This window comes from Nycticebus coucang, chromosome 19 (genome assembly GCF_027406575.1).
Source record: "Nycticebus coucang isolate mNycCou1 chromosome 19, mNycCou1.pri, whole genome shotgun sequence".
NCBI classification, from domain to species: Eukaryota; Metazoa; Chordata; class Mammalia; order Primates; family Lorisidae; genus Nycticebus; species Nycticebus coucang.
In genome coordinates, this window is record NC_069798.1 from 14,953,238 (window position 1) to 14,979,606 (window position 26,369).

The 26,369-nt window shown below is 47.5% G+C and overlaps 1 protein-coding gene across 2 annotated transcripts in view; it reads left to right on the forward strand.

Annotated features, from left to right (window-relative positions):
- CABLES1 (Cdk5 and Abl enzyme substrate 1) overlaps positions 1–26,369 on the forward strand; it is a 108,596-nt gene that overhangs the window by 42,764 nt on the left and 39,463 nt on the right. For both annotated transcript variants that reach the window (XM_053571680.1, XM_053571681.1), the window contains exons 2-3: positions 2,927–2,998; positions 8,975–9,067. In XM_053571680.1, coding sequence (XP_053427655.1) covers positions 2,927–2,998; positions 8,975–9,067 — 165 coding nt within the window. The remainder of the gene's footprint in view (positions 1–2,926; positions 2,999–8,974; positions 9,068–26,369) is intronic.

Genomic DNA, 26,369 nt, shown 5'->3' on the forward strand with positions numbered 1-26,369 from the left:
CAAGTTTATTTTCTCACAGTCTGGAAGCTGGAAGTCCAAATGGTTAGGGGCTGGGGAGGGCTCTCTCCCAGGTTACAGAACACTGACTTCTTGTATCCTCACAGGGCAGAAGGGGAGCTAGAGAGCTTGGGGAGGGGGGTTCCAGGGACACGAATCCACTCATGAGGGAATCACATCCCAAAGACCCCACCTCCTAATGCCATCACAGTGGGTGGTTAGGATTTGAAAATAGGAATTTGAGGTGGACACAGACATTTAGTCTTTAATAATTGTGTGTGTGTGTGTATGTGACTGTGCACCTGTTCAACTCAGGAGGAGTATTATCACATATGCTAGCTTAAAAAAATCTTCTAAATTGTAAAAAGGCATATTCTATTTTGATGATTTCCTAAATAAGCACCTCTCCTTTCAGTCTGTGAAGGCTGCATGCAGCTTTTAGAGAGGGGAGTTGTCAGGATGCTTTTGTGGATGGGCCTGTTTTACTTGGGTGACCACCCTGGCTCCCCAGCTGCCCTGCAAGGCCTCTAGTGCTCCACCCTGGGTGCTCTGCACCCTGCAGTCCCAGACTGCACAGGGCTTAAGGAATTGTTAATGGGATTCCTCAAGAGTCAGTCGTCATCCCATGGATTCCCCCCTGACTCTGAGTCCTTGAGGACAAGAGTTGAGCCAGCTTCGCCAAGTGGGCTGGGCTTGCGGTCGTGTTGGTGGCATGGATGGGTTGAGAGGATGGACCTGCCTGGGCCTTACTGGGGCCTGGGCTGTATCTGAGCTGCCCCGGGACCTCCTTAGGGTAACTGAAGGCAAGCGCGCAGATAGGCTCTTGTTCTGTTGCCCAGGCTGGAGTGCAGTGGCATCATCATAGCTCACTGCAGCCACCAACTCTTATCCTCAGCTGATGCTCCTGCCTTGGCCTCCCAAAGTGCTGGGATTACAGAGGTGAGCCACTGTGCAGACACTGAGGAGTGCAGGGGTCCTCAAACTACGGCCCGCGGGTCACATGAGGCGGTGTGATTGTATTTGTTCCCGTTTTGTTTTTTTACTTCAAAATAAGACATGTGCAGTGTGCATAGGAATTTGTTCATAGTTTTTTTTTTTAAACTATAGTCCGGCCCTCCAACAGTCTGAGGGACAGTGAACTGGCCCCGTGTTTAAAAAGTTTGAGGACCCCTGGTTTAAAGGATTTGAATATCAAAAGGTTAAGAAAGGTGCCCAGAAAATGATGGAATCTTGGAATAGTTTACAAAGATGACCTGATTGTCTTGGGAAAGTAAGACATGAAGCAAGAGGAGTCAGGGATGTTGGTTAGAACAAGTACACACCAACTTTTTAAAAACCAAACAGTGTTATATTCTTCTATGGCAGCGGTTCTCAACCTGTGGGTCACGACCCACAAGAACCGTATTAAAGGTCCACAGCATTAGGCAGGTTGAGAACCACTGTTCTATAGGATAAATTAGAATGTAGTTATAATTGCATGTGATTTGTTTTTGTTTTTGTTTTTTTTTTGTTTTAGAGACAGAGTCTCACTTTGTCACCCTCAGTAGAGCACTATGGCATCACAGCTCGCAGCAACCTCTAGCTAGTGGGCTTAGCCAATTACTTTTTTGTTGCAGTTTGGCTGGGGCCGGGTTCGAACCTGCCACCCTTGTTATATGGGGCTGGCGCCCTACTCACTGAGCCACAGGCACCGCCCTGTTTTTTTTTTTTTTTTTTTTTTTTTTTTTGAGATAGTCTCACTCTACTGCCCTGAGTGCAATGGCATCCTAACTAACAGCAACCTCAAGTTCTTGGGCACAAGCAGTTCTCTTGCCTCAGCCTCCCGGGTAGAACTACAGGCACGGGCCACAATGCCTGGCTAGTTTTCTATTTTTACTAGAGATGAGTTCTCACTCTGGCTCCAACTGGTCTTGGACTACTAAGCTCAACCAATCCTCCTGCCTCAGCCTCCCAGTGTAATTATATATTCTTTGTTTTTTATTTCTAATTGTTTTTGGCACATCTAATCTGAGGTTACAAATTACCTGTCCTTATTCCAAATTTTGTCAAATTTAATTTTAAAAAAGACTTATCTGTATGTTTTTAGCTCCCCCTTTAAAGACTCAGTTAACTTTCTCTATCTGTCCACGTCCACCAAATCATTTACTATAAAATTATGGCCCTTGTTCAAGTGGATTTATAAGTTACCACCACCCCACCCTGCTCCTTTTACTCTGATATTCTTAGTTAAGTAGGACCAGTCCTTACTTCAGCCTGGTAAAAGAGAGTGGTAGATTGAGGAGGTGTTAGCAGGTGGTTTGCAGTCCATTAGCAGCCCAGAGGAGTTACGTTCTGCATAATCATGCCACATTCTTATTCTTAGGGGTCTCTGAGATACTCTCCCAATGGAATAATTTCTTCCTTCTTTCTAGTTGTTCTGGAAATCATGGCCATCCGTAGACCATGACTTTTTGATTGGATCCTGGTGATTTTGCAGATTTACTTAATGGTGTTTTAAAAGGTGGTATTTATGAGTTACCTGGTTCAGAGCACTGATATTTGAATACTTAACAGTATTATCTAATGCTTTAGAAGAACTGCACACAGTAACCAAGTTGTACTACATGTTATAAGAGGCATCTTGTCTTTTATTGGTCTTTGGGGAAAATTGTAGCTATAAAAAGGGCGACTTTCTTAATCACCACAAAGAGGCCTTCTACCAGGAAGAATGTTCAGAATTCAGCCAGGCAAGATGAGCCTGGTGTTCACTGTGCAGGGAAGGCATGAACATGGCATTCTCTTAGGGATAGCTTTTGTCCCATCTTTTTTTTTTTTTTTTTTAAAGTGGACTTCATTTTTAAAGGACAGTTTTAGATTTACAGAACCGTCTGATCAGTTTTACCATATAGTTTTAACTGCTAGAATTGTTTTTCCTTCCTTCTCTCTGCAGACGTCGCCTCATCTCCCAGAGATCTTCTTTGGAGACCCTGGAAGACATCGAGGAGAATGCCCCTCTGCGGAGGTAAGTTCTCAGTGTTTCCATTTACACATATGTAAATTATTTGCAGTACAGATGTACAGCCAAAAATTGATGATTTTTTTTCAAGTCCTTGATATACAGAATTAAATTTTAAAATCATCATCTGAATCCTGGGATCTGTGGAACATACTCTGGTTTGGACCTCGACCCGGGATGAGCATCAGAGCTAGAAAATGATTCAGTCTCAATTAGGTATTGGCACAGCTGCCATTTGCATGTGAATTTGGGTGCTTTTTCACCTGTGGTTTTCTTTTCATTTTCATAGCTGCTGCTCCATGGATGTCCTTTCCCCAGGTATAGTTACACAGTATTTGTGGACCTGGACTTCAGTTCCAGCTGGAGGGATACCAGAGCTCCTTAGGAGGGGCCCTTATGTCATTCCCCAGCTAGTTGCTATAGAAGCCCAATCAGGACTCCCTGGGTCTGAAGGTGCTCCCTTTCTCTCTTGGAATTTGAAATATGTTTGTGAGGCATCTTTCTGTGTGATGTGCTGTGCCTGGCAGGTCCCTCTCTAGTAATCCAGCCACAGGGTCTGCTGGGCCCTCCATAGAGGAAGAAGCTCATGCACCTGCTTTCATCCTCCTTGCCTGGAGCTGGGTGGGGCAGTGGTGGACGCCCCGCCTTCTGCAGAAGGATCTAGAAAGATGGACACAGGGTCTTCACAGAGACTGCAGGGCAGGTGGCAGCAGGAAGGACCAAGGGAGGATGTGAGCGCCCAGGGATGGGCACGGGAGGGAACCCAAATCTGGCACCTGGGCAAAATGGAGGGAATCCCTGGCTCCTCTCTTTGAGCCTGAGAGGGGCTCCTGGAGGGGAGAGCCTTGCCCTGGAGCCGGCTCCTGCCATGTCCACAGGCTCCCCCCACGTGAAGAGCACAGACAGCCTGGGGTCAGAGCAAAAGTTTCAGGTGACCATGCATCTCATCCCACATGTCATCCCAAAGACAAAGTCAGGGCCCAACAGTCCCATCTCCACTTTTAAAGGCTTTTTACAAATGTGGGTAACCTCTAGCTTCTTAGGGCGAATGGCATGTGGCTGCCAGGTGAACGTGGCTTGGGCACAAGTATTCTTCTCTGAGCCACTAGTCAGTATTGGGAGAAGACTGTTCCCCTGCAGGAGTCATGCCAAAATTAAAAATCAAATTAGGGAGTTAGCTTTGGTCCAAACTCAGTTAGGCTCAAGGGAAAATGTTCTCAGGCCACTGAGGGGCTTTGGCGGCAGCACGTGAGGTGGCTGTCTGGCCCAGGTTCTCCTTGCCATAGACAGGAAAGTCAGTGAATAAAGCTGAGAACCCCCTGGTGTTTCAAGAGGCTGCTGGAAGTCAAGGTCCTTGGAAGAATAAAGAATGTGGTAACCGTGAGCCCAAGGAAAACAGGTGGTTCAGGGTACAGGCTGAAACATTCCCTCCTCAAGGATTCCTGGACAGGGCTGTGACGCCTCGGGGCACAAGTGTCCTTGTGTCTGGGAGTAGTTAAGAGGAGGCGCAGGGAAGACCTATGTTCCTGGTTGGTGCCCCCTGCACCCCCATTCTCTCCTCAAATCTGACCAGGCTGGGCCTCTGCTCTTTGCTCCTCAGCCCTGTGGTAGCACAAACTGGCTTTACTCAACCTCTTACTTGCAGAATATGCTACACTGAATCCAGGGGAATCTTGTGTTGTTATAAGATTTTATTTTTTTTTATATGTTTTATTATGGCAAATACACATAGATTATGAATATATTCATGCATATGTGGGGTACAATGTGTTGATTTTTTTTTATACAATCTGACGTGGTTAGATCAAACCAATCAACATAGCTTTCACCTCATTTACTTGATTATTGTGTTAAGACATTTATGTTCTACACTTGACAGATTTGACTTGTACCCTTGTTGTATGCTCCATAGGTGTGGTCCCGTCTTTTACCCTCTATCAAACCTCTCCCCTCCCCTCCCTTCCCACTCCATTTCTCTCCTTCATCCTGGGCTGTAGTTGTGTTCTATCTTCCATAAGAAAGTGTGAGTAATAGTAGGTTTTATAGAAGTACTGAGCACATTGGATACTTTTTCCTCCATTCTTGAGATACATAGGAGAATATGTTCCAGATCCCTCCATGTAAACATAAAAGAGGTAAAGCCTCCATCTTTTTTAAGGCTGCATAGTATTCCATTCTAAGATTTTAAAACTAAGTCACAAACAAAGGGAATTTGGACAGTTTTAGACATCTTTATTTCCCACGTGGACTTTTTTAGAATGTAAAAAAGATTCTCATATTTACTTAGAAATCTACTTACTCCTGGGAAATAAAATTAAGCATAGTGTAGAAGAGGTGTTAGTTTGGGAGTCAGGGGGACCTGAGTTTGTGGCCTCACTCCTCTAACTAGAAATTTGCTCAGTGCCACTGGGGCCTCAGCTTTCCCTTCTGTAAAATGGGAGGGTTGAATAGGCTGATCTCTGAGGTCCTTCCCAATCCGTGAAAGTGCTAATAATGATGTGGAAGTGTTTTGGGAATTGTGGGGGCTGAAGGCTATATGCCCAACTTGCTTTTAAGCGTCACCCAAGAACAAATTGTTCCAAGGCATCTATTAAACCTTTCACATAATTAAGTGCATCCTGTAATCAGTGCTGACAGGAAACAGCTAATCTTTCATTAAATTAGTTTTTAATTTAATTCTATCCTAATTTAATTTTGCGTCACTTTAAACGCATGTTTTTAAATGGGAGTTAACATGTTAACGCAGGCGGCTTTGAAATTAATTGGTTCTTTGCTTAACCTGTACAGCCTGGGTGCTCGGTATTCCAGTTGCCTTGGCGATCGTTGCTAACACCACAATTCTCTTAATGCAGTTCTTAGATTCCCTGGTGGTTTTGTTGAATGCTTAAAAATATGAAAGACGACAAACAGCTTGCTGAACGAAGGGCTAGATTAGTAGGGTGTATAGAAAGTTAAAACTGGGGGCTGATGTGGAAATAAAAGACCTTTGTTAAGTTGCCCTTGTTAAAAGTCCTACTTTCCTCTTGCAGATCACGTTAGCGCATTTCCTTTGTCCACCTAGAACTCTAAGAAGCAAACATTTACAATGAGAAGACTCGGACTGAGGAGTTTACCACCTGCCGGGGTGGTTTTGTTTCCCCATATCCAAAAATAAGGAATTAGGCCACCTCTCCTAGCTGTCAACAGAAACCTCAGTTTGTCCGCGGTGGCGAATGTGGCAACCATCAGCAGCTGCCCTGGTTTTCCAGACTGTGTTGAGGGGTGCTGGTGGCCACAGCTGTTAAAAGTCAGCACAGCTGCCTCCTTCCCTACTGGTATGGATGGCCACCTGTGGCCCTTTTGCTGACCTGCAGTTCCAGCAGAAGGCTGAAGAATTTGGGGTCCCTCTTTCTGGGTATGGGTGGCGGGGAGCAGCTCAGGTCATCCCTCCTCTGCTTTATCGGTGCCAGCTTCCTGCAGCTGGAATGTGGCAGGAGGAAGGTTCCAGAGTGTGCTGAGGTGGCAGGATTTGTGTGCGGCCGGAACCTGCTCACTGCCCTCCTTTTGGCCCGCTGCCCTCAGACTTGCTGGCCCTAGGAAGCTCTGCTTTTTGGGAGGGAAATGGAAGAAGGGTATAAGGGCACTCCTGAACCCTTGGCCCTGTCCAGACACCGCTAGAGACATATTTCTATGCTTTCCAAGATTCTCTGCTGTCCAGCAACTTCATGTTTCTACAATCTTGTGTGTGAGAGACAGTTGGGAACCTTGAGTGCCCTGCAGACTCAAGCACTCATTCTGGAGCTAAAAGCAAGGCAGTCTGGGGTTCTGGGTGAGACTCTTTCTGCCTAAATGCTGAGCCAATTAGATCTGGGATTGGAAGGCTGGAGTGAGTAGGGGGAGGGGGGGTAGGGCACCATCCCTCCCTCTCACCCTGATGGAGGAAGCCGGTAGGAAGCATAGGGCTTCTGCAAGCTTTTTCTTTTTTTTTTTTTTTTTTGTACAGACAGAGTCTCACTGTACCGCCCTTGGTAGAGTGCCATGGCATCACATGGCTCACAGTAACCTCCAGCTCTTGGGCTTACGTGATTCTCTTGCCTCAGCCTCCGAGCAGCTGGGACTACAGGCGCCCGCCACAACGCCTGTTTTGTTGCAGTTTGGCAGGGGCCGGGTTTGAACCTGCCACCCTTGGCATATGGGGCCGGCGCCCTACTCACTGAGCCACAGGCGCCGCCCCGGCTTCTGCAAGCTTTTAAACATCATTTAAATCCAAGAATTCAGGACCTTTAATATGGCTGTGGTTTTAAGGATAAAAGAGGCACCTTTTGTTGCTAATTGTTTATTAATAATGACATCACTGGAAATTTGAATGTGAATTCTTATGTGTATATGTAAAGTATGTTGTATTTGAATAGGCATGGAGCTTACATATGTTTTCATGTTTAACCCTGTGACACCAGCAGGGAGGGATGGGAAGTACAATAATAAATCAAGGTCAATAGTAAGTTTAGGAGGAGAGGGCAGGAGGACCGTGGTGTCTGCTGAAGCTTCTTGCCCCTGTGTAGTGGACAGCAACCAAAGGTGGGGCTTTCCTCCTCTGGACTCATGGCCCATGAAACTCCTTTTTCCTGATGAAAGTCACCAAATAAATACCCGATATGATGCCTTTGTTTTGGTTTAAATTTTAGTGTTTTAGTGTTATTTATTCAATTTGAATTACATTTTAAGATACTATTTCTGATGGGGAAAAATGCTTCAGCACCCTCCAGGCAGGCCTTGTGGGGAGCCTGCCCTTACTAGCAGGGTGGGATGGGGGGCACTACTCCTGAGCCCCTGGAGGTGGCCCTCTGGGAGATGGCAGAGGCTGAAGCTACTCTGGGAGGTCTGAAGCCCTGTCTGTTCCTCAGTCCAATTCCTAGACGTGATCACACGCCTCACCTTCCCTGAGCATCCTTGTTAGAGTCATCTTGTTCTTTCTCTCCCTAAATACTCAGAGTGTAGAACTGACCAAATTCAGGTGACAACCCAGCCCAGACCTCAGTGTGGGCTTTGGGAAGCTTGGGCACTGCTTCTCCAGAACTTGGAGAAGCACGGAGTCTGGGTGCCCACATCCTATGGCAAGAGCCAGTTCTTGGGGCCCATGGCCAGAAAGGTTTTATGGTAGCAAACCCCAAAACATAGAAGTCATAGCTCCTTTTATCAAGAAAAGACTAAGCTTCAGACTCTTATTTGTTGGGCTTTTTGCTTTTTGTTGTTGCAGTTTTGTGACTTAGAATTTCCTAGTTAACTTTGAAAACACTACACAAATAACATCTCTTTGGTCTACGGTCTGTTTGCCAGTCCCATAGTATAAGGAAATGTTTATGCCAGGGAAAAAAGAGTATTTTGAATCCACGTCACTTTAGCTCAACAAATGTTTATTTAAAATTTATCAAAAAAGAAAGAAAGAAACCCTAAGAAATACCCATGAACTAGCTGAGTCTCTGCTTCTCATTCAGTTTAAAGCTATGATTCCAGGCATGGGCCAGGAAGTGGATCATTGAGGCAGCTGTCCAGAGAATTCAGGCCAAAGTCCTACTACAGAAGAAAAATGATTCAGGGATGTTTTTAAACTGAATTTTCCAGTGTCTTTTCCTCCCCCTTTAAATCTTTTAAATTTACTGTTTTCTGTTCCCTTTACCTGTGTTGATCTAGGAGGGTCCTTTTTAAGATAACAATAAGAATAATGTCTTTGGACTCTGTGTGCCTTACTTTATTGCAACTGGGGACAATGGTTTTCATTAACCGGCATTTCAGAGACCCATATAAAATATTATCAGTATCATCAAGGAAGTTGTCTGTCATTAGGTGTTTTTTTTTAAGCGTCCTTGCTTCCAGCCGTTGGACTCCTGCCTGCCTTGGGTGACTCGAACCATTTGTCTGATCTTTCCTTCCTGTCTTTGTGGAGAGATTTCTCAGCTGTCCAGTGGGCAACTGACTGTGTTTTGAAATGACTTTATTTTTCAGATGTCGAACTCTCTCAGGTTCGCCCAGACCAAAGAATTTTAAGAAGATTCATTTTATCAAGAACATGCGGCAACACGACACGAGGAATGGCAGGTATTGTTGCCCTGACTTGACAGCTGCCCCCTGGCGGGAGGGGCGGGGCAGGGAAGAGAGAGGGGCGGGGCAGGGAGGAGGGAGGGGTGGGGCAGGGAGGAGGGAGGGGCGGGGCAGGGAGGAGGGAGGGGCGGGGCAGGGAAGAGAGAGGGGCGGGGCAGGGAGGAGGGGGGGCGGGGCAGGGAAGAGAGAGGGGCGGGGCAGGGAGGAGGGAGGGGCGGGGCAGGGAGGAGGGAGGGGCCGGGCAGGGAGGAGGGAGGGGTGAGGCAGGGAGGAGGGAGGGGCGGGGCAGGGAGGAGGGAGGGGCCGGGCAGGGAGGAGGGGCAGCTCAACTGGCCACAACGCCACAAAGCTGAGCGCACACTTTAAACATGAACAGCATCTCCTGGAATCTCCCCATATCATTTCTACCCCACTTAATGCCAAAATCACCAAAAGGAGTCTGTAGAGACTAATGCTCCCTAAGGCTTAGTGAGATGTTTAGACCAACAACAAACTGAATTTTTGAATGCAAATATATTTTTATAGAACCTTTGAATAGAAAAACAGTCGAGTTTTTATGAATTTTTGTGTTTTTTGCTCTGTTGCTTTTGTTTTTGTTTTTCACCATCACTGTGTGCTCTGGTTGATAAATACCCGCCAGATCTCTGCCTGAACTTGGTTTTGGCTCTGGCTTTAACTCTCGTTAGGAAAGTAGAATCACAACTTTGCCAGCAGATTCTTCCTCAGAGCTGATTCTTATTTCTGGGGCTGCTGACATCTGGAGTATGTACTGCTTTCTCTAGCTCTCAGTTGTTCTTTGGAAAAGCTGTTAAATAAAAATTATTGTAGTTGAAATTTATATGGCTTGATATTAAAACTCTCCAGACAACAAACAGCAGAATCATGGTTGCCAGCGTGCTTATGATTGAATGACTAAATCCCTTCATCTCAGGCCTGACCGTGCCTGTGAACAGTGCAAGATCTCCAGGGGCCCCTGTGCTCTGTTATCCTTAGGGGGTAGCTCCACCCTACTAATTTGAATGGCTGAGTTAGAGACACTGCCTAGAATACAGGTCCTAATGCAAACACGGTCTTATTTGATCTCCTCCTGACTTGTGGAAGATGGTGTGAATCCCACTAATACAGTCCAATCCATACAAAATGAAAATTGTCAAAAGCTCTTTTAGTTAGACTCATGAAGGCCCAGCTCTACTGTAGTTTAGTGGGATAAAATCCCTACACAGCCTGTGTAACACTAACAATTACAATTTTTAAAGACTTGCTTGCTTGAAGTCATACCTATTTTTTAAGCCTAAGGGGGATAGAGAACATAATTTACAACAATTTCAGTGGTAAGGGGGATAGAGAACATAATTTACAACAATTTCAGTGGTTTCACTATAGAAAAACAATGAAATTCAAGTGGGCAGGTGGATTGTTGAGCTCTCACCTAATGGGCACAATGTAGGGGGTATATAGCACACTGCCTGGGTGAAGGGCTCAGCTGTAACTTGGACTTTACCTAACAAAGTAACCTAATCATTTGTATTCTTATATTAATCTGAAAAAAAAATTGCAGGGGTTTCAGAATAGCAAAATTGAGTTTTGCAAATAATTTTTACATAGTCTATGTTCAAAATTCAGGTGCAGAATATTTACTTAAAATTTACTGAATCATTATTTGTTAAATAATACTCTTCAGTACCAGTAATTTGTTGGGAAATATTCTGAATTTTTCTCTCATCCTTATTTTCACTGTCACTTAGAATTTTGTTTTGAGGCTTTTACTTTACAAACCTTAACTCGTGCCATTTTAGTATAATTGTGTATCATCAATTTACATTTGTGTTTCTGTTCATAATCTCTTTAACAATAAGATTGTTAATTGTTTCCTAATTGAAATCAGAGACAAAGCCAAAGCAATGGGTCATAGGAATAGTATTCTCACCTCTGATGCTGGCTGTCAGGACACAAAGTCAGATACCCTGTTCCCCAAAAATAAGACATCCTCCAAAAATAAGACCTACTTACAGGAAAGATAAGACATCCCCTGAAAATAAGACCTAGCGCATCTTTGGGAGCACACCTTAAAATAAGACACTGTCTTATTTTCGGGAAAACAGGGTAATTACCCCGCATGGCTAGGAGGTAGTGAGATGAAGGGAATTAAAGATTTAGATTCCTGGGGTTCCCAAAGTCTATGACAGAGCTGCCTTCTTCAGCACACCTTTGACCCGGGATGACGTATACAGTCAGCAAAGCCCGCAATTGCTAGTGGTTCTGCGGGGGAGTTTTCAGGGGAGCCAAGAGGACTCAGCTATTCTGAAGGTCTGAGGATGGGGCAGGAAAGAGAGCTCTGCCAGCTGCCATCATGGGACCTGCAGGCTGTGGGCTGAGGCCAGTGGTGTCTGTCCAGGTGAGAGCTGGCCTTCCTGTGCAAACAGAAGATGAAAGGGTCGGCGGGAGGTGCCAGTTGGCCTCACTGGGGGTTATTAGCAAGGCTGGATTGTGCTTGAACAGATGAAAGTGAGGGCGTAGGAGGAAGCCAGGAGGAAAATACAATTTCTGAGGTGACAGAAGGAAATTGTGGTCAAAGAGCTGATGAATGAGACGATATGACCCAGCCTTTCAAGAGTGGAAAGCGGACATCTTGCCCCATGGCAGCTGGGCAGCAGGAGCGGGGTCTGCTGATGGACTGGCCTTGGGGAGCTCTAGTTCCCACGGTGATTGGTAGGAGGAGTCCTGGTTGTGTTCTGAGAGAGAGAGACCCATGTGATAGCTGGAGGGTCTCCAATCCCACCTCAGGGGTGGGAGGTGAGGTTGTGGCATCTGCACAGCCCCTGAAGCTCCCGGCTGGCTCCCGCTCAGTCACATCTGTCCACAGTGACTGCGCCCAGCTCCCAGGTCTCCCTGGGACTCCTGACTGGCCTGGCCCAGCCTCCATCTACAGGCCAAACTGGAGCCTCCTTGCTCTTCTGGTCCTAAAGACTCTGGTGTTGAGGCTCCTCACCCCCAAGCCTGCTGACCGGGTGATAGAGGCCCCATTACTGAGGAGGGTTTGGACCCTTTGTCTCAGCGAGGAACAGAGTATAGCTTATAAAATGAGCAGGGAGCCTCTGTCATGAGACTCAGTATCTGACCTCAACCTTGAGGGAGAAAGGTTGGGGGAAGATCTTAAAACCGAGAACCAAATACAGGGTCAGGCAATTAAATTCTCAAACTTATCCTAGAAAAAGTGCTACATACCTCATTGCTGACTGTCAGTCTGGTCACCAGATGGCCAAGGGGAGCACTTCAAAGGATGAGTGCGCAAACTTGGTAATTCAACCTTATATCATAAAGGACAATGCTACAGCATTGAAAAAAACAAAAAACCTAAGTATACCTCATGGTTGGTAATATCAGGGTAGCTGCTTAGAAATAAACCGTGGGGCCAGAGAGACGATTTCATGTTCTCTCGGGACCCTAGATGAATCCCAGCCAGCATATGAAGTGCGTGGACACCGGCAGTGGGAGCGAGTGGATGTGATGGAGAATGGAGCCCACGTGGAGGCCAAACCACATTCATCCGTCTGGAGTCCTAATTATGGGAGGCCAGCCTCGGGCCCTGCTAGAGGGCTCTGTGTTTGGATCTGGTGCAAAGAAGCCAAGCTGAGGTGTTTTGGAGTCATGAAGCTGGCGGTTGGGCCAGGGGTAACCACAGAGGATGGTTCCTGACAGGGATCACAGAGCAGGCCAACGGGCGATGGTAACACCAGTGCAGGAGGAACCCTTGACAGGCCCTGCTGGTGCTGTGTCTATTGGGGAGCAGCCTCAGTAAGGATTCTGCCTTGACACAGAAGACAGCAGGGTCCTCGGAAGCCTCAGGGAAGTCATGTCAGACTTGACAGTTACAGAATCAAGCCGTCCTTTGCTGAGTTTTAGGGACACACCGCTCAGAAAGTTCAGACAAAAGTAGATTCTTGTGGCTGGGACCATATTGCAAAAAGAGATTTTAAAGTTCTGATCACCAGGTAATGCTGGGCAGCATTTACTGAGTGTTAACTGTATGCCAGGCTCTAAGTACTTACCATGCTTTATTTCATTGACTTAGAACTCAGCAGGTAAGTATTGAATAAATGAGTAGAAATATCTTCTTTTTTCTTTTTGAGACACAGTCTCACTATGTTACCCAGGCTGGAGTGCAGTGGCTGCCCACAGGTGCCATAATAGTGCAGTGTAACTTCTGAGCTCGAGCAGTCCTCCCACCTCAGCTTCCCAGGTAGCTGGAACCAGGTGCATGCCCTGGCGCCTGGCTTAAATGAGTTTTAGTCTTCAGGACTAGATTGCAAAGAATGGAAAGAATTTAGAAATACAAATAATTCTTGAAACAGCCATATGAATAAGGCGTTGCTATCTTGTGGTGGGCAGAGTAACAGCCCTCGAGGATGTCCACATTTCTATTCCCCGGACCTGTGACTGTTACATTACGTAGCCAAGGGGAATTAGGGTTGCTAATGAGCTGGCCTTTAAATGAGAGGTTATCTTGGATTACTTAGGCGACCTCAGTGTGATTACAGAGTCCTTAAAAATGAAAGAGGGAAACAGGATTGATGAAGTCAGAGTGTTGTGAAAGAGACTTGGCTGCCCATCGCTGGCTTTGGAAGATGGAAGCTGGAACCACAAAGCAAAAAATGCCAGCGGCCACTAGAAGCTGGAAAGGCAGGAAAACCAGTTATCCCTGAAACACTGTGGCTTTAGCCCCATGAGACCCATTTCAGAGTTTGGACCCCTGTGAAATAAGAAGTTTGTGTTGTTTTAAGCCTCTAACTCTGGTAATTTATTACTGTAATCACAGGAAACTGAAACATTCCTCACCCCAGTTTACAGAGAAAACTAGAACACATAGCAAGAAAGTGGGAGATGGAACTGAAATCAGGCATCAGATTGCAAACCTCATTCTCTTCATTGAAGGGAAGAGATAAAAGAGACAGTGGGTGATAAAAATCCATGCACTATAGGACATCATGTCATGCCATGTTTTGAGAAAATTCTCTGTTGAATTCTGATTTTTGAAATCATTAGCTAAAGGCCAAGAATGAATACAAGAATGGCTTAATAAAATTTGTAAGGCCTGGGCACAGTGGCTTGCACCTGAAATCCTAGCCACTCAGGGAGGCCAAGGTGGGAAGATTGCTTGAGCTCAGGAGTTCAAGACTAGCCTGAGCAAGAGCAAGACCCCATCTCTACTAAAAATAGAAAAATTAGCCTGGTGTTGTGGTGAGCGCCTGTGGTCCCAGCTACTCAGGGGGCTAAGGTGGGAGGATTGTTTGAACCTAGGAGTCTGAGGTTGCTGTGAGCTAGGCTGAGGCCAGGCCACTCTAACCAGGGCAACAGAGTAAGACTCTGTCTCAAAAAAAAAAAAAAAAGGAAAAAAACTTGTTAAGAATGTGGTGAGGAAGACTAAAGTCCACCATCAGCTAAAGACTATTAAAAGAAACTTGGAACCCTTGCACATTGCTGGCGAGAATGGGAAATGGTGCAGCTGCTGCGGGAAAAACAGTCCAGCAGTTCGTCAGGAAGTTAAATGTAAACTTACCATATGACCCAGCAATTTGTTGCTAGGTATATACCCCAAAGAACTGAAAGACAAATCCAAACAGACATTGGTGCATCAGGGCAGCATTATTCACAATAGCCAAAAGGTGGAAACAGCCCTGGAGTCCATCAACAAAAGAACGAATAAACAATGGTGGGCATGATGGCTCACACCTTAACCCTAGCACTCTGAGAGGCAAGAGAAGCTCAAGTTTGAAACCAGCCCGAGTAAGAACCCTATCTCTACTTACAGACCCTATCTCTACAAAAAAAAAAGAAAGTAGAAAAATTGATCTGTAAATTAATGTATCTGTTGTCCCACCTATTTGGGAGGCTGAGGCAGGAGGATCATTTGAGGCTCCAGTGAGCTTTGATCATACCCCCTGCACCACTGCACTATAGCAGGGGTGACAGAGTGAAGCTGACTCAAAAAAAAAAAAAAAAAGGATAAACAGAATGTGGTATGTGTGCTGGAATAGTATTCAGTCAGTGAAAAGGAGTGGAGTACTGATGTTAGAGCAGTGCTGTAGCTTGAGGTGGCTGCCGAAATAATTGAAAAGAGCAAGTAAAGCTTTAACAAGAAACAAGAAGTCTATTAACAACTTGCCCGGCAAGTGGGGCCCTAGTGACTGCAGGCCCCAGGGAAAGCACAGCTTTGGGTTTTATACACAACTCTGAGGAGTACCAGAAGCTTCTTAGAAGTCTTCTGGAGTCTTAACAAATTGTCTACACCACACACCTGCAAGATCTTGATAACAACCCACCGGGAAGGTCTTAATCAGCATCATTCCCATAACAGCCCAGGTCAGCCTGACCCAAACCAATCCAGAGTAGTCTAACCACACCCATCGTCTGCCCTGCTCATATCTAGCTCACTGCCAGACACTGATACAGGCTGCAATGTGTGTGAACCTGGAAAACACGTGGAGTGAAATGAGCCAGATGCAGAAGGTCAAATGTTGTGTGACTCCTCTGAGATGAAATATCCAGAATAGGGCTTGGCGCCCGTAGCTCAGTGAGTAGGGTGCCAGCACATGCAACGAGGCTGGCGGGTTGGAGCCTGGACTAGGCCTACTAAAGAGCAATGACCACTGCAACCAAAAACTAGCCGGGTATTGTGGCAGGTGCCTGTTGTCCCAGCTACTCGGGAGGCTGAGGCAAGAGAATCGCTTGGGCCCAAGAGTTTGAGGTTGTGAGCTGTGACACCACCGCACTCTACCAAGGGCAAATAGGTAAGACTCTATCTCAAAAAAAAAAAATCCAAAATAGGGAAATTCATACAGACAGGAAGCAGGGAATAGGGTGACTGAAGAAGTTTTGGAAATAGTGATGACGGTTGCGTGACATTGTGTGTATACCGAATGTTCCTAAATGGTACACTTAAAAGTAGTTAAGTGGCATATTTTGTGTTATCCATATTTTGCTGCAATAAAATACTGGTGATAGTCATAGAGCTTTTAAAACCATATTCAGAAGAGGAAAGGATGGCGAACTTCTTAGTGATGGTACAAGATCAGGAGATGTCAGCTGTTGCCTTACTTTTAACTTGTCAAGCAGAGCGGTAAAGTGTAGATTCTAAACAAAACAATGTGCTGGCACAGAGTAGGCACTCAATGAGTGATGAATAAATGAGGATGTCTTTTAAATGAGTCTGAGTCTTCAGGACTGGTTCTGGGGAATGGAAAGAATTCAGAAATATGCCTGATCTTAAGATACCACAGAATATGAAAGAAATTCTAAGTCTAATGCCAGACAAATGTTGCCTTAAAAAAGAGCCTGAGGTGGTAGGAGAGGGTAAATTCTAAACTTAGACTGGTGAGCTTGGGGCAAGTTACTAGTTTAGAAACAGGTGGTTCGTATGCTTTTAAAAAGGGTAGAAGTTGCTAGCAGTCAACATGAGTTCACTAAGGAAAGGTGCTCAATTAGCTATATTTCTCGTTGATGGGATTACTAGGTTAGTAAATTAGGGAACTGACTTGGACATGGCATTTATTGATTTCAGCAGAGTATTATTAGGCTGTTATTCACAACAGCATGTCCTAGTGGCTAGAGTAATGAGAAGGGCTGGGTAATTGTGAAGCTAGAGATCTTGTTGTTCCCACCATCACCAGCCTGGGCACAGTTTGGATAAATAACATGGTATTTCCTTCAGAGCAGTCTCCTGCCATAGTGACCCATGGTTGGAGTCAAGGCCGGAAAGCCTCGTTGTCACCATGTGGACACCAAAAGTAGGAGGAGAAGGCACATTACAGATGAGAAGCAAGGCACAGAGACTTCACCTGCTGAAAACGCCAGGCCCGGTTCACTGAGGTTAACCTCACCAGGGAGGAGGGTCATTCGGGTGGACTGTCGATTACAGTACAGGATGGAGACTTTTCAGGAGTGAAAATATCTCAGCATTTGGATGGGCAGCGTGTTCCCATCTAGGCTAACAGTGTGATGCTTGTGCCGAGAGAGCTGCTCGAGCTCGTCCTGTTAGAAGGCTGCTGTCTCGGCAAGGTATCGACTATGTCGTGGGGTGAGGGGTGTGGAAGGGTGTTCCAGGGGCAGGCGACCAGGAATCCTGAGAGCCGAGATGTGAAGCCGAAGGGCCCTGCCTGGGCTTTTCCCGGTGTGATGAACGTTTGGGGTGGATGGACCAGCAGGTGCAGAGACGCTGAGGCCAGAACGTATGGGGTGTGTTTAGGGAAAGGCAGTGAGGTGGAGTGAGAGGAGGGAGGACGAGGATAAGGACTAGCGGTAGCCAGTGGCTGACCCCTGGGGCATCTGGAATGAGTGGTGACTGTCCTGGGATGACTCTCCCACTGGCGAGTGGGAGCTGCCTCCTGTTAGATGACAGCTGGTCACGGAGGGCTCGCTGTGTGCTGGGAGAAGAGGCTCAACAGAAAGCTGGATGCATCTCAGTCCTCGGGTGCAAGATACCCTTGTGAAAACGACAGACATTGGGAGAACCTCGCTTGTTGCTGGCCAGGTAAAAATGAATCATCGGAGTGGACCATGGCACATCCAGGCATACAGATGGAAACCAGCTGGTGGCTTTTCTGACATTTATGTCTGGTGGCCCCCACAGTCTTGTTAGGAAAGGACCTTTCCTCTTGGAACTCCTGGTTCTTGAGATTCAGAAACATCTAAGAGTGACGGGGAGGAGCCCTGCTTTCTTATGAGCGTCCCCTCCCTCAGGCACGCGCCTGTGTGGGCATTACGGGGCATCCTTTTGAAGTCACGTGGTTTTTGAATGTCCGCTTTGTACACAAGTGATGGCTGCATGTGTCCCAGAAGCACCACCTCCTGGGTCTCCTTTGGAGTCATCCCTGGTGAACAGGTAGCAAAATATTCTTGGCAGTGAGTGAACTGAGTAGTCTTATCCCTTAGAAGGAATTTTCAAGGAGATTTAAAAGGATTTGAGATGGGAGTGGACAAAGAACAGAGCTAGAATGGAAAACTCAGTGTGATCTCAGGAAAACTTTAAAAATACAGTTTTTAGCACCCTTTATTTACTTTTTAAAGTGAGCTGGAGCCTTTCCTTTTCGTACAAAAAAATCTTCGGAGGGGGAAAGGGAGAGTCTAGGTCATAACTAAATTGTGACCTTGTTTGTGATCTCATCAGTTCCGATCTGTTGACCTAATTGACTTTGAAAGATGAGTTGGAAGAAGTGGCACATTTCAAAACAATAAAACAACTTCTTACTAGCTCTGGACTGGCCTTTTGAAAGAAGAACAATGTCATTGCTTTTCCTCCCAGAATCAAATTATCAACATGATAGCTGTCAAGCACCTGTCAAAGTGGATGCCAGGTACCTTTCCCAAGCAGGCTTTCCCCTCTCGGAGCATTTGTTTTTCATGAAAAGACTAGAACTCACCATTGCCCCAGCAGTGGGAGTCTGGGAGGGAAGCATCTTTGTCCCTGTCATCGTTGGTGTGTTTAGCAAAACCACATCAGGCACAGTGGCTCACACCTGTAGTCCCAGCTGCTCAGGAGAGCGAGGCAGGAGGATCTCTTGAGCCCAGGAGTTCGAGGCCACAATGAGCTATGTATTCCGCCACACTCCAGCTCCAGCAGGGGTAACAAAAGAAAAATTTTAGTAGTAGCCCAGTCTTGAAGACAGCCTGAGGGACCCTCCTGGACTCCCTGGGCCTCGCGCAGCCTCCTGGTTTCAGGCTCTCCTCTCACTGAGGTGGCCCCCAGAGGTACCCACAAGTCTGGCTGACCACTGCTGCTTCACTTTGCCTGCCTGGCACCGACTGGTAGGAGCGGGGGAGGAGCCGGGTGCACAAGACGGTCACTCAGCACTACAGCATGGGGTTTTACTACTCGTACCCCCAAACTGCATGGGGTGAGACTGGCTTCTGGGGAGCTGCTTGAGGCTTTGGGGAGAGGTGACCTCCCTGGTAGGCAGCTGTGCTGAGTTCCTTGCAAGCGCTGTAAAACGTTCACTGAGGAAACGCGCTCAGCCCGCAAGTGCTTACGGCTTCCTTTCATCCCAGCTTGGTTTGCAGGAACTAAGTGGCAGGGGAAAGGTGGGTGGGAAAGCGTTTCAGACTGGACAGAACCTTCCCTTGGCAGTCCCTTCCCTTGGCCTAGGAGCCCTGGGGTCCTTTGTGCTCCGAGAAGAAAGCCACAGTCACAGGGCAGTCAGCTCAGGTTCCGGCTGCACCTCAGGGCATGGCTGTGTGCTGTCCTGGGTGAGTGCGAGGGAGGGCTCCGAGGAGACTTCATCACTTCTGTGACTCCTGCCACCCTGATACAGGCCGTGTCACATCCCCCACCCCAAAATTCCTATGTTGAAGTCCTAAAACACACCCCCGCCCCCACCTTGGAATGTGACCCTCTTTGGACATAGAGTCGTTACAGATGTCAGTAGTTAAGGTGAGGTTGTAGTGGAATAGGGTGGGCCCTAACCAGTGTGACTGGTGTCCTTATAGCAGGGAGAAATGGGGACAGGGACCCGCACACAAGGAGAGCACCATGGGGTGATGGGAATCGTGTCACCATGAGCCCCAGGACTGGAGCAGACCCTTCTCTAGCACTATCAGAGTGTGTGGCCCTGCTGACACCTTGGGCTCGGACTTCTGGCCCCTAAAACTGTGAGACAATACATGTCTGTTTCAGCCCCTCAGTGGTGCCGACACCCCCCTACCTGTCCCCTCCTGTCTTCGTGAGCTTTGCTGCCCTCTCAAGACTGCCTTCCTTCCTCACCACACTGTCCTGATCTTGTCCACGCCCCAGCTGCAGTCCCCAGTGATGAGAAGTCTCAGTGACGGCTCCTTTCCTTTCCCAAACCCCAACCCCTTCCCGTGGCTCAGGAGGCCTCTCCTCCTTCCACATGCCACCCTCCAGCTGTGCTGAATTATTTATAGTGTAATAATTGCTCGGCTAAGGGAAAGGGTTAGTAAATGCCAGAAGAAATACCCACAAAGATCACACACAAAGCTTAAACGTTGTGTTCTCACTTAAGGTGTATTAGTGATTCTCCGTTCCACCACGTTCTTGGTGCCAACCCTTTTCTTTGCATATGGGTCCGCAGATCAGAGTCCATCTGTGTCCTTGAATTTGTTGCTTATCATCATCCCCATTCATTGCTAAGATGTCCAGAGTGGACTTCTTGAAAAGGACCCAAGAATCTAAATACAAAATTCTTTTGGATTTTTACCATTTTTTCCTAATCTTTTTCATATTGATTTTTTATGTTTTTTCAGACAGGGTCTTGCTCTGTCATCCAGGCTAGAGTACACTGGCGTCATCATGTCTCACAGCAACCTCAGACTCCTGGGCTCAAACAATCTTCCTGCCTCAGCCTCCTCAGTAGCTGGGACTACAGGTGCTTACCACCACACCTGGCTGATTTTTGTATTTTTCATAGAGACAGCGTCTCACTATATCACTCAGGCTAGTCTCAAATTCCTGGCCTCAAATGATCCTCCCCACTGGGTCTTCCAAAGTGGTGGGGTTACAGGCATGAGCCACCATGCCCAGCCCCTTAACCTTTTGTGCTATCTCGCCTATAACTATTTCAACTGTAGGCTTTTTCAGTAATTTGCCTTATTTGAATATTTTTTTTTAAAGAATCCAGCATTTTTTTTTTTAGGAACAGATTTCTCTTTTCTACATTTCCTCGGTTTGTGCACTTTCTAATGAACAAGTGCAAATGTAAAAAATAACAAGTACAACTGATGTAAACAGACTTGGAACACACACACCCTGCCCTTAGTAAGTGCCCAGCCAAGTGCAGGTGTGCCAGAGGACCCACTACCAGCTGGGGCTTTGCGTGTCCCAAGGGTATTGGGGTCAAGTGTCTCTCAGAGGGAGCTGGGAGTGCCGGCGAGTCAGGCACATGGAGGTCCGGGAAGAGTTTAGCTCTTTTTCCTCCCATCCTTCTCCCCTGCCCACAGTTCCTCGACCAGCCTGTCTTCTCACTGTGGTCTGATTGCTGTTTCCCCCTCAGGTCTCAGCGGTCACTTCCTCAAGGAAGCCCACCTTGCCTCCTTAGGCTAGATGTTCTCCGGAGTGCCTGATCACACCCAGCACTATGTTCCTCCCACCTAGCGTGACGCTTTGTGAAGAAGGGAGCTCTTCTCTGTCATTCAGCCTCAGGGATCCCCACCTCCTAGTGCAGCGTCCCATGGAGTGAATGCTCTCAAAATGTTTGTGAAAAGGAGGGAGGAGGAGGGGAAAAATCATCTAACTTGTTTCTCAGAAATCTGCCACTCCCTGGATCGTGGGACCTGGTGTGTGTCCTTAGTAAGCAGTGAGGCTTGTCCTGTCACTGTGATGTGGCAGTCATGGACAGGTGGCAGTGGGGATGGTGATCATAGTAAAAGTCACGAGAGGACTGAACCTCCACCAGTAATGAGGCCTCCCTGGTATGGGTGAGTCACTTGGCATAGCTCTCCAGGCCATCTTCCCAGATGATTTGTGCCAGCTGTGTCCCGAGCCCCTCATTCCTGACACCCTGTGCTGCCCTACCCATCACCCTGTCGGTCTGTGTCTCCCTTCATCCTGGACTCCAGTCCCTGTTCTCACCTGTTGGAATCCCACCCTCCTCCTCGCCCCAGCACCTCCTCAGCTTCCTTATGAGAGAGCCCGCCCCTCCATTGGGTCCCTTCCACCTCCCACCATCGTACACTGGGACATTGTCTCAGTCCCACTGCAGGCAGAAGGGAACAAACAGATCGCTGTGTGAAGAATGTTCTCTGAACCCCACGGATCCTCTGCTTTGCCCTTACACCCAGATGGGGCTCATCCAGCAGTGAGGGGAGTCGTTCCTAAGAACGAAAAACATGCCCCCCATGGCTAACGCTTCTTTAAATAGAGCAAACAAGAACATTTTGTCAGTGGTGGCGGTGTTTTCGTTCAGCTCTCATTATGCTATTGCCAGCCCTTCAGAAGAGAGAGAAAGGGGTCAACCCCCCACCTTTCCCAGCTTTTAATACGGCATTGTAAGAGGAGGAAGGGGCCTGTGGGAACGGGGGTTGGAGCAGAGCTGGGAAGACAAGGGGCTTCCTAGATTTCATAATATTCCTTTGTTTCCTGATGTGAGTCTTCACGGCTTCACTTTGAGCACAGCAAATGCAGCATGAACATGCCCAGGACCCACAGAGCCAGTGATGTGGGGCTGGGAGGACGCGACTGAGTGCCAGGGCTGCCCTGCAAGGTTCCACAAAGTGGGTGGCTAAGACAAGGGACTCGCTCACAGTTACGGAGGCTGGAAGTGCCGGGCCGAGTGTCGTCTTCCCTCTGTGTGTGTCCAGGTATCTCCAAGTCTCTGTTCTTACGGGGACATCAGTCCATGGATTTAAGGCTCACTCTAGTTGAACATGACCTCATCCTAACTTGATTATATCTACAAAGACTCTGCAGTAGTCCCCCATTATCCAGGGTGAACCACAGTCCAAAAACATTAGACGGAAAATTCCTGAAATGAGCAATTTGTAAATTAAACTGAGAGCTGTTGTGAGTGGCATGGTGAAATCTCTTAGTATTCCTCTGTCCAGCCTGGGCTGGGAATTGGGCCTTGGTCCAGCATATCTACATTGTCCGTGCTACTTGCTCTATGTAATGTGATTATATAGGATAAAACACGGTCTGTAGTGTTCACTATTACCTGTGGTTTCAGGCACCTCCGTGGGGGGTTGGAACATATCCCTCGTAGATAAGGAGAGACAACTGTATTTCCAAATAAGGCCATTTTCACAGATCCTGGGGGTTAGGGTTTCAACATATCCTTTGGGAGATATAATTCAGCCTACAGCATCATCATTTTTTAAATGTGTTCTCAACTGCTTCCTGGGCATGTAGGGAATGAACTACAGAATTTCTGCACATGGGCCTGGCCGCAAATGTGGGTCCCTGGGCCATAGACACCCCGGGCTGCATTCAGGCATCACTGTCCTCAGTCTCCCTTGTTGCGGATGTGACTCTCCTTGTCCGCCCCTTGGAGTTGGTTGCTTGTTTTTATGTGCATCAGAGAATATTTCTGCTCTGCTGTAATATTGCACATGGAAGAGATCATACCTCACAGCCAGCAGATATGCCCCAGGGATCTGGAAATACAACAAGAAGCCAGTTTGGGGAAAAATTAGGGAAGACTAAGGCTCCTAGAAGATGTTAGACATTGCGGGTGCTGAGGGCTTGCAGGCAGATTGGATGAGAGCGGTCTGTGGCGCTGTGGGGGGTCCTTGTGTATCTCTGGCTGTTAGGAGCACTGCAGCATCTCATGAGCAAACTACGGCTGTGGAAACTGTGGTCTGACGCTGCAAGACCCTTCATCCCCAAAGCACTTACCTTCGAGCACAGGAATGAAGCTGCATGCAGGAGGTTAGGCAGTGATCCAGCCTAGACCCTTCCGGGAAGCTTTGGGACACATCGTGTATCCGAAGGCAGCTCTGCCCACGTGGGCTGCAGCCCTGGGGAGCATTTTCCTTTCCCCCCACCCAACCCTCCACTCTGCCACATGTTTGTGTGGAAGTTTGACCTTTCATTCTTTGAAGACCCATCTCCCTGGAGTTCATTCCTCTATTGAAGTCATAATTTTTTTTGCATAACATTTTCTAGTCATCTTGACTTCAAGTGTTCTGTGTCACAGATGGAGAAAATTAGCTGGGCATTTTGCGTGCTGTTTCAGCACAAAAGAAGGTAGCCGTGATCAGAGGCAAAGACACGAAAGTGTTCAGTTTCCAAAGCCTATCGGAAGTGGGTTTGGTTGTCTCCCAGCACCTGAGTTAAAATTCTTTCACAAATACCAGGTGCTCCAAGGAGCACACAGATCTGATTTTCTTCCAGGACATCTCCATTATGACAGCTGTTTTCTCAGTGCCTGTGTAGAGCAAAGCGGCACATTGATAGGAATCCCCCAGGTTCCAGGCTTCGTGGTTGGCTCCGTGGGACCTGCTGTCAGTATTGTGCTGCCTGAGCAGGAAACCGAGAATACTGGCGTTCCCCAGGTGATGACGCTCGCCTGCTGTGGCCGAGGCCTGCAGTCCCTCCAGATCAGACCTGTTCTGAGAGCTCCGTCGGCAAACCTGTGGCCGAGCCTCTGTGCAAGTCTCTTCCTGTTGGTTCCTCCTCTGCCCCTACGGGAAGTGGGAGTCTCTGAGATCATGGGAACAGGGGAGGGAAGGCCCCCAAACATGTGGTCCTTAATCTGTCCTTTTCCCTCCCCTGCTTGAGACTGGCCAAGTAGGGCAGTACCAGCCCTGCTAGAAATATTGGGAAGCAGTCCACATTCATAGTTGGTAAACCTGACCTACACAGGGGAGTAACTTGTTTTTCTGATTGAGACCCATGTTGTCAGCCTCTCCTGGACCTCATGGTGAGGACCACCCAGAGCCAGCAATACAGCCCATGTACTAACAGCCACCTGCAGCAGAAATGGTAGAGAGAAGGCTCGGATTGCACTTGGATTTAGTCTCTTGTTTTCTTGTTCTATTAAAAACGTCGAAACAAATTTGGTGTCTGGGAAGGGAGGACCCATTAGCACTGAGTAATGAAGAAAATGCAAACACGCTAAGCCAGGGGAGTTTGTTCAACACATTCCTTCTTCAGCGTTTCAGAAGACGTGCACACCACGTGACCCGAGGAATGAATGAGTAGTCCCAGGCCTTCTCCCGGGTGGATGGCAGGGAGTGGCGACGGGGCCATGGAGAAGCTCTGTCCTTCCATCGGGAAAGGAGCACAGAGCCTCCTTGGCTGGAGCCAACTCTGATATCAGAGTTGTCACCCTCTTGCCCCTCCCAGCACTAGATCTGGTGACCTGCAGGCCAGGCTGGAAGGCCACCCAGGTGCCGACTGATTTCTTGATGTCCACGAAATCCGTGGGTATCCAGTCCTGCCCCTGGGAGCACTGACGGTGATAAAGAACTCAAGTTCCAATCCCTACTGTGCCCTGCCTGCCACTGCTCACCTTTAGCACATCACTCTCTTGTTGTGCCCCATTGGTTAGAGCATTCAGGGCCTGGCAGGTAACTGATGCTTAGTAAGCATTAGCTACTATTACGTCTACTTAGGCAGACTTACACAGGCGTTGATTGCAACATTATAAGCTCTCTTGCTGGGCTCTCCAGAGGACCTGGCTTATGAAATCCTGGCCCTTCAGGATTTGATTGGCCACTCTGAGCATGACACTTGTGTCCTTGCTTTATAGAGGGTCAGGGTCTGTGGTACTAATGAGTAACCTCTCCCTTGAGCAACATGCCTGCATTGTGTGTAATGAGGTCCCCCCGCTGTCCTGCATGACAGCATTCCAGATCTTAACAGGCCTGGAGATTCAGCATGGAAGTCAGAAAAGGTTCTGAATCCAAGAACTAGCCTAACAAAACTGAACCTGAACGCAAGAAGCCAGTCTGCAGGAACAGCAGATCGTGTTTATTCTGTTTATATTGTCTGCCAGTCCCTGTTCTGAGGGATCTCCCATATGGACTTGTTTACCTTGTGGCGTTCCAGTAGGACAGTTGCTCATTTTGTCCCTCTTTTGTCCCACAAGAGGAGACTGAGGCTTAGAAGAGTTAGCTGCCTGAGGACAACCAACGTGATGACTGGTATTGAAAGCTAGGAGTGTTGTCACTGTAGATACGAACCACATGGAGTGACAGACGGCTGCAGTCCTGCCCCCTACATGCCGGACACCCAGGTGCTGCTCTGAGGCCCAGCCTGCATTTCAGGAACATGGAATGGACATTTACGGAGGAGCCACCATGTGCCAAACCCCTGGACTCCCCACTAGAAGAGGAGGGAGGCAAAGGATTAGCAGCACTGGTCACATCGGTGCCTCCTATAAGCGTGACGGGAAATGGAGGCAGCATAACTCAGTGCCGGGGTGGGAGGACGCTCCCTGGAGGGGGCTTCTGAGCTACATTTTAAAGAATAAATAGGAATTGACTGGCTGCTCCAGGGCAGGACATAAACAGGCTGAAGAAATAGCAGGTAAAAGTCAGGCATAAAACAGGATTTTTTTTAAAAAGGTGGGACTGGAGTACCGTGGTGTGGGTGAGTAGTGAAGCACCAGGGGAATGCTGTGAGTGCCGAGACCAGAGAGAAAGAGCCAGGGACACAGGCCCAGTTTGCATCCCCAAGATGTAGGCAACTTAATTTCGTAGTTGTTAAAATAAGACTAAAATCCCTAGACCTTGATACGTTTGCTAGCAGAGTTTTCCCTGGTCTTCTCACTACGATTGTTGATGGGAACAATGACAAAAATAAATAAGCTCCTCATACGATGCGTATTCACCTGTGCTAAGAAGAATGTTG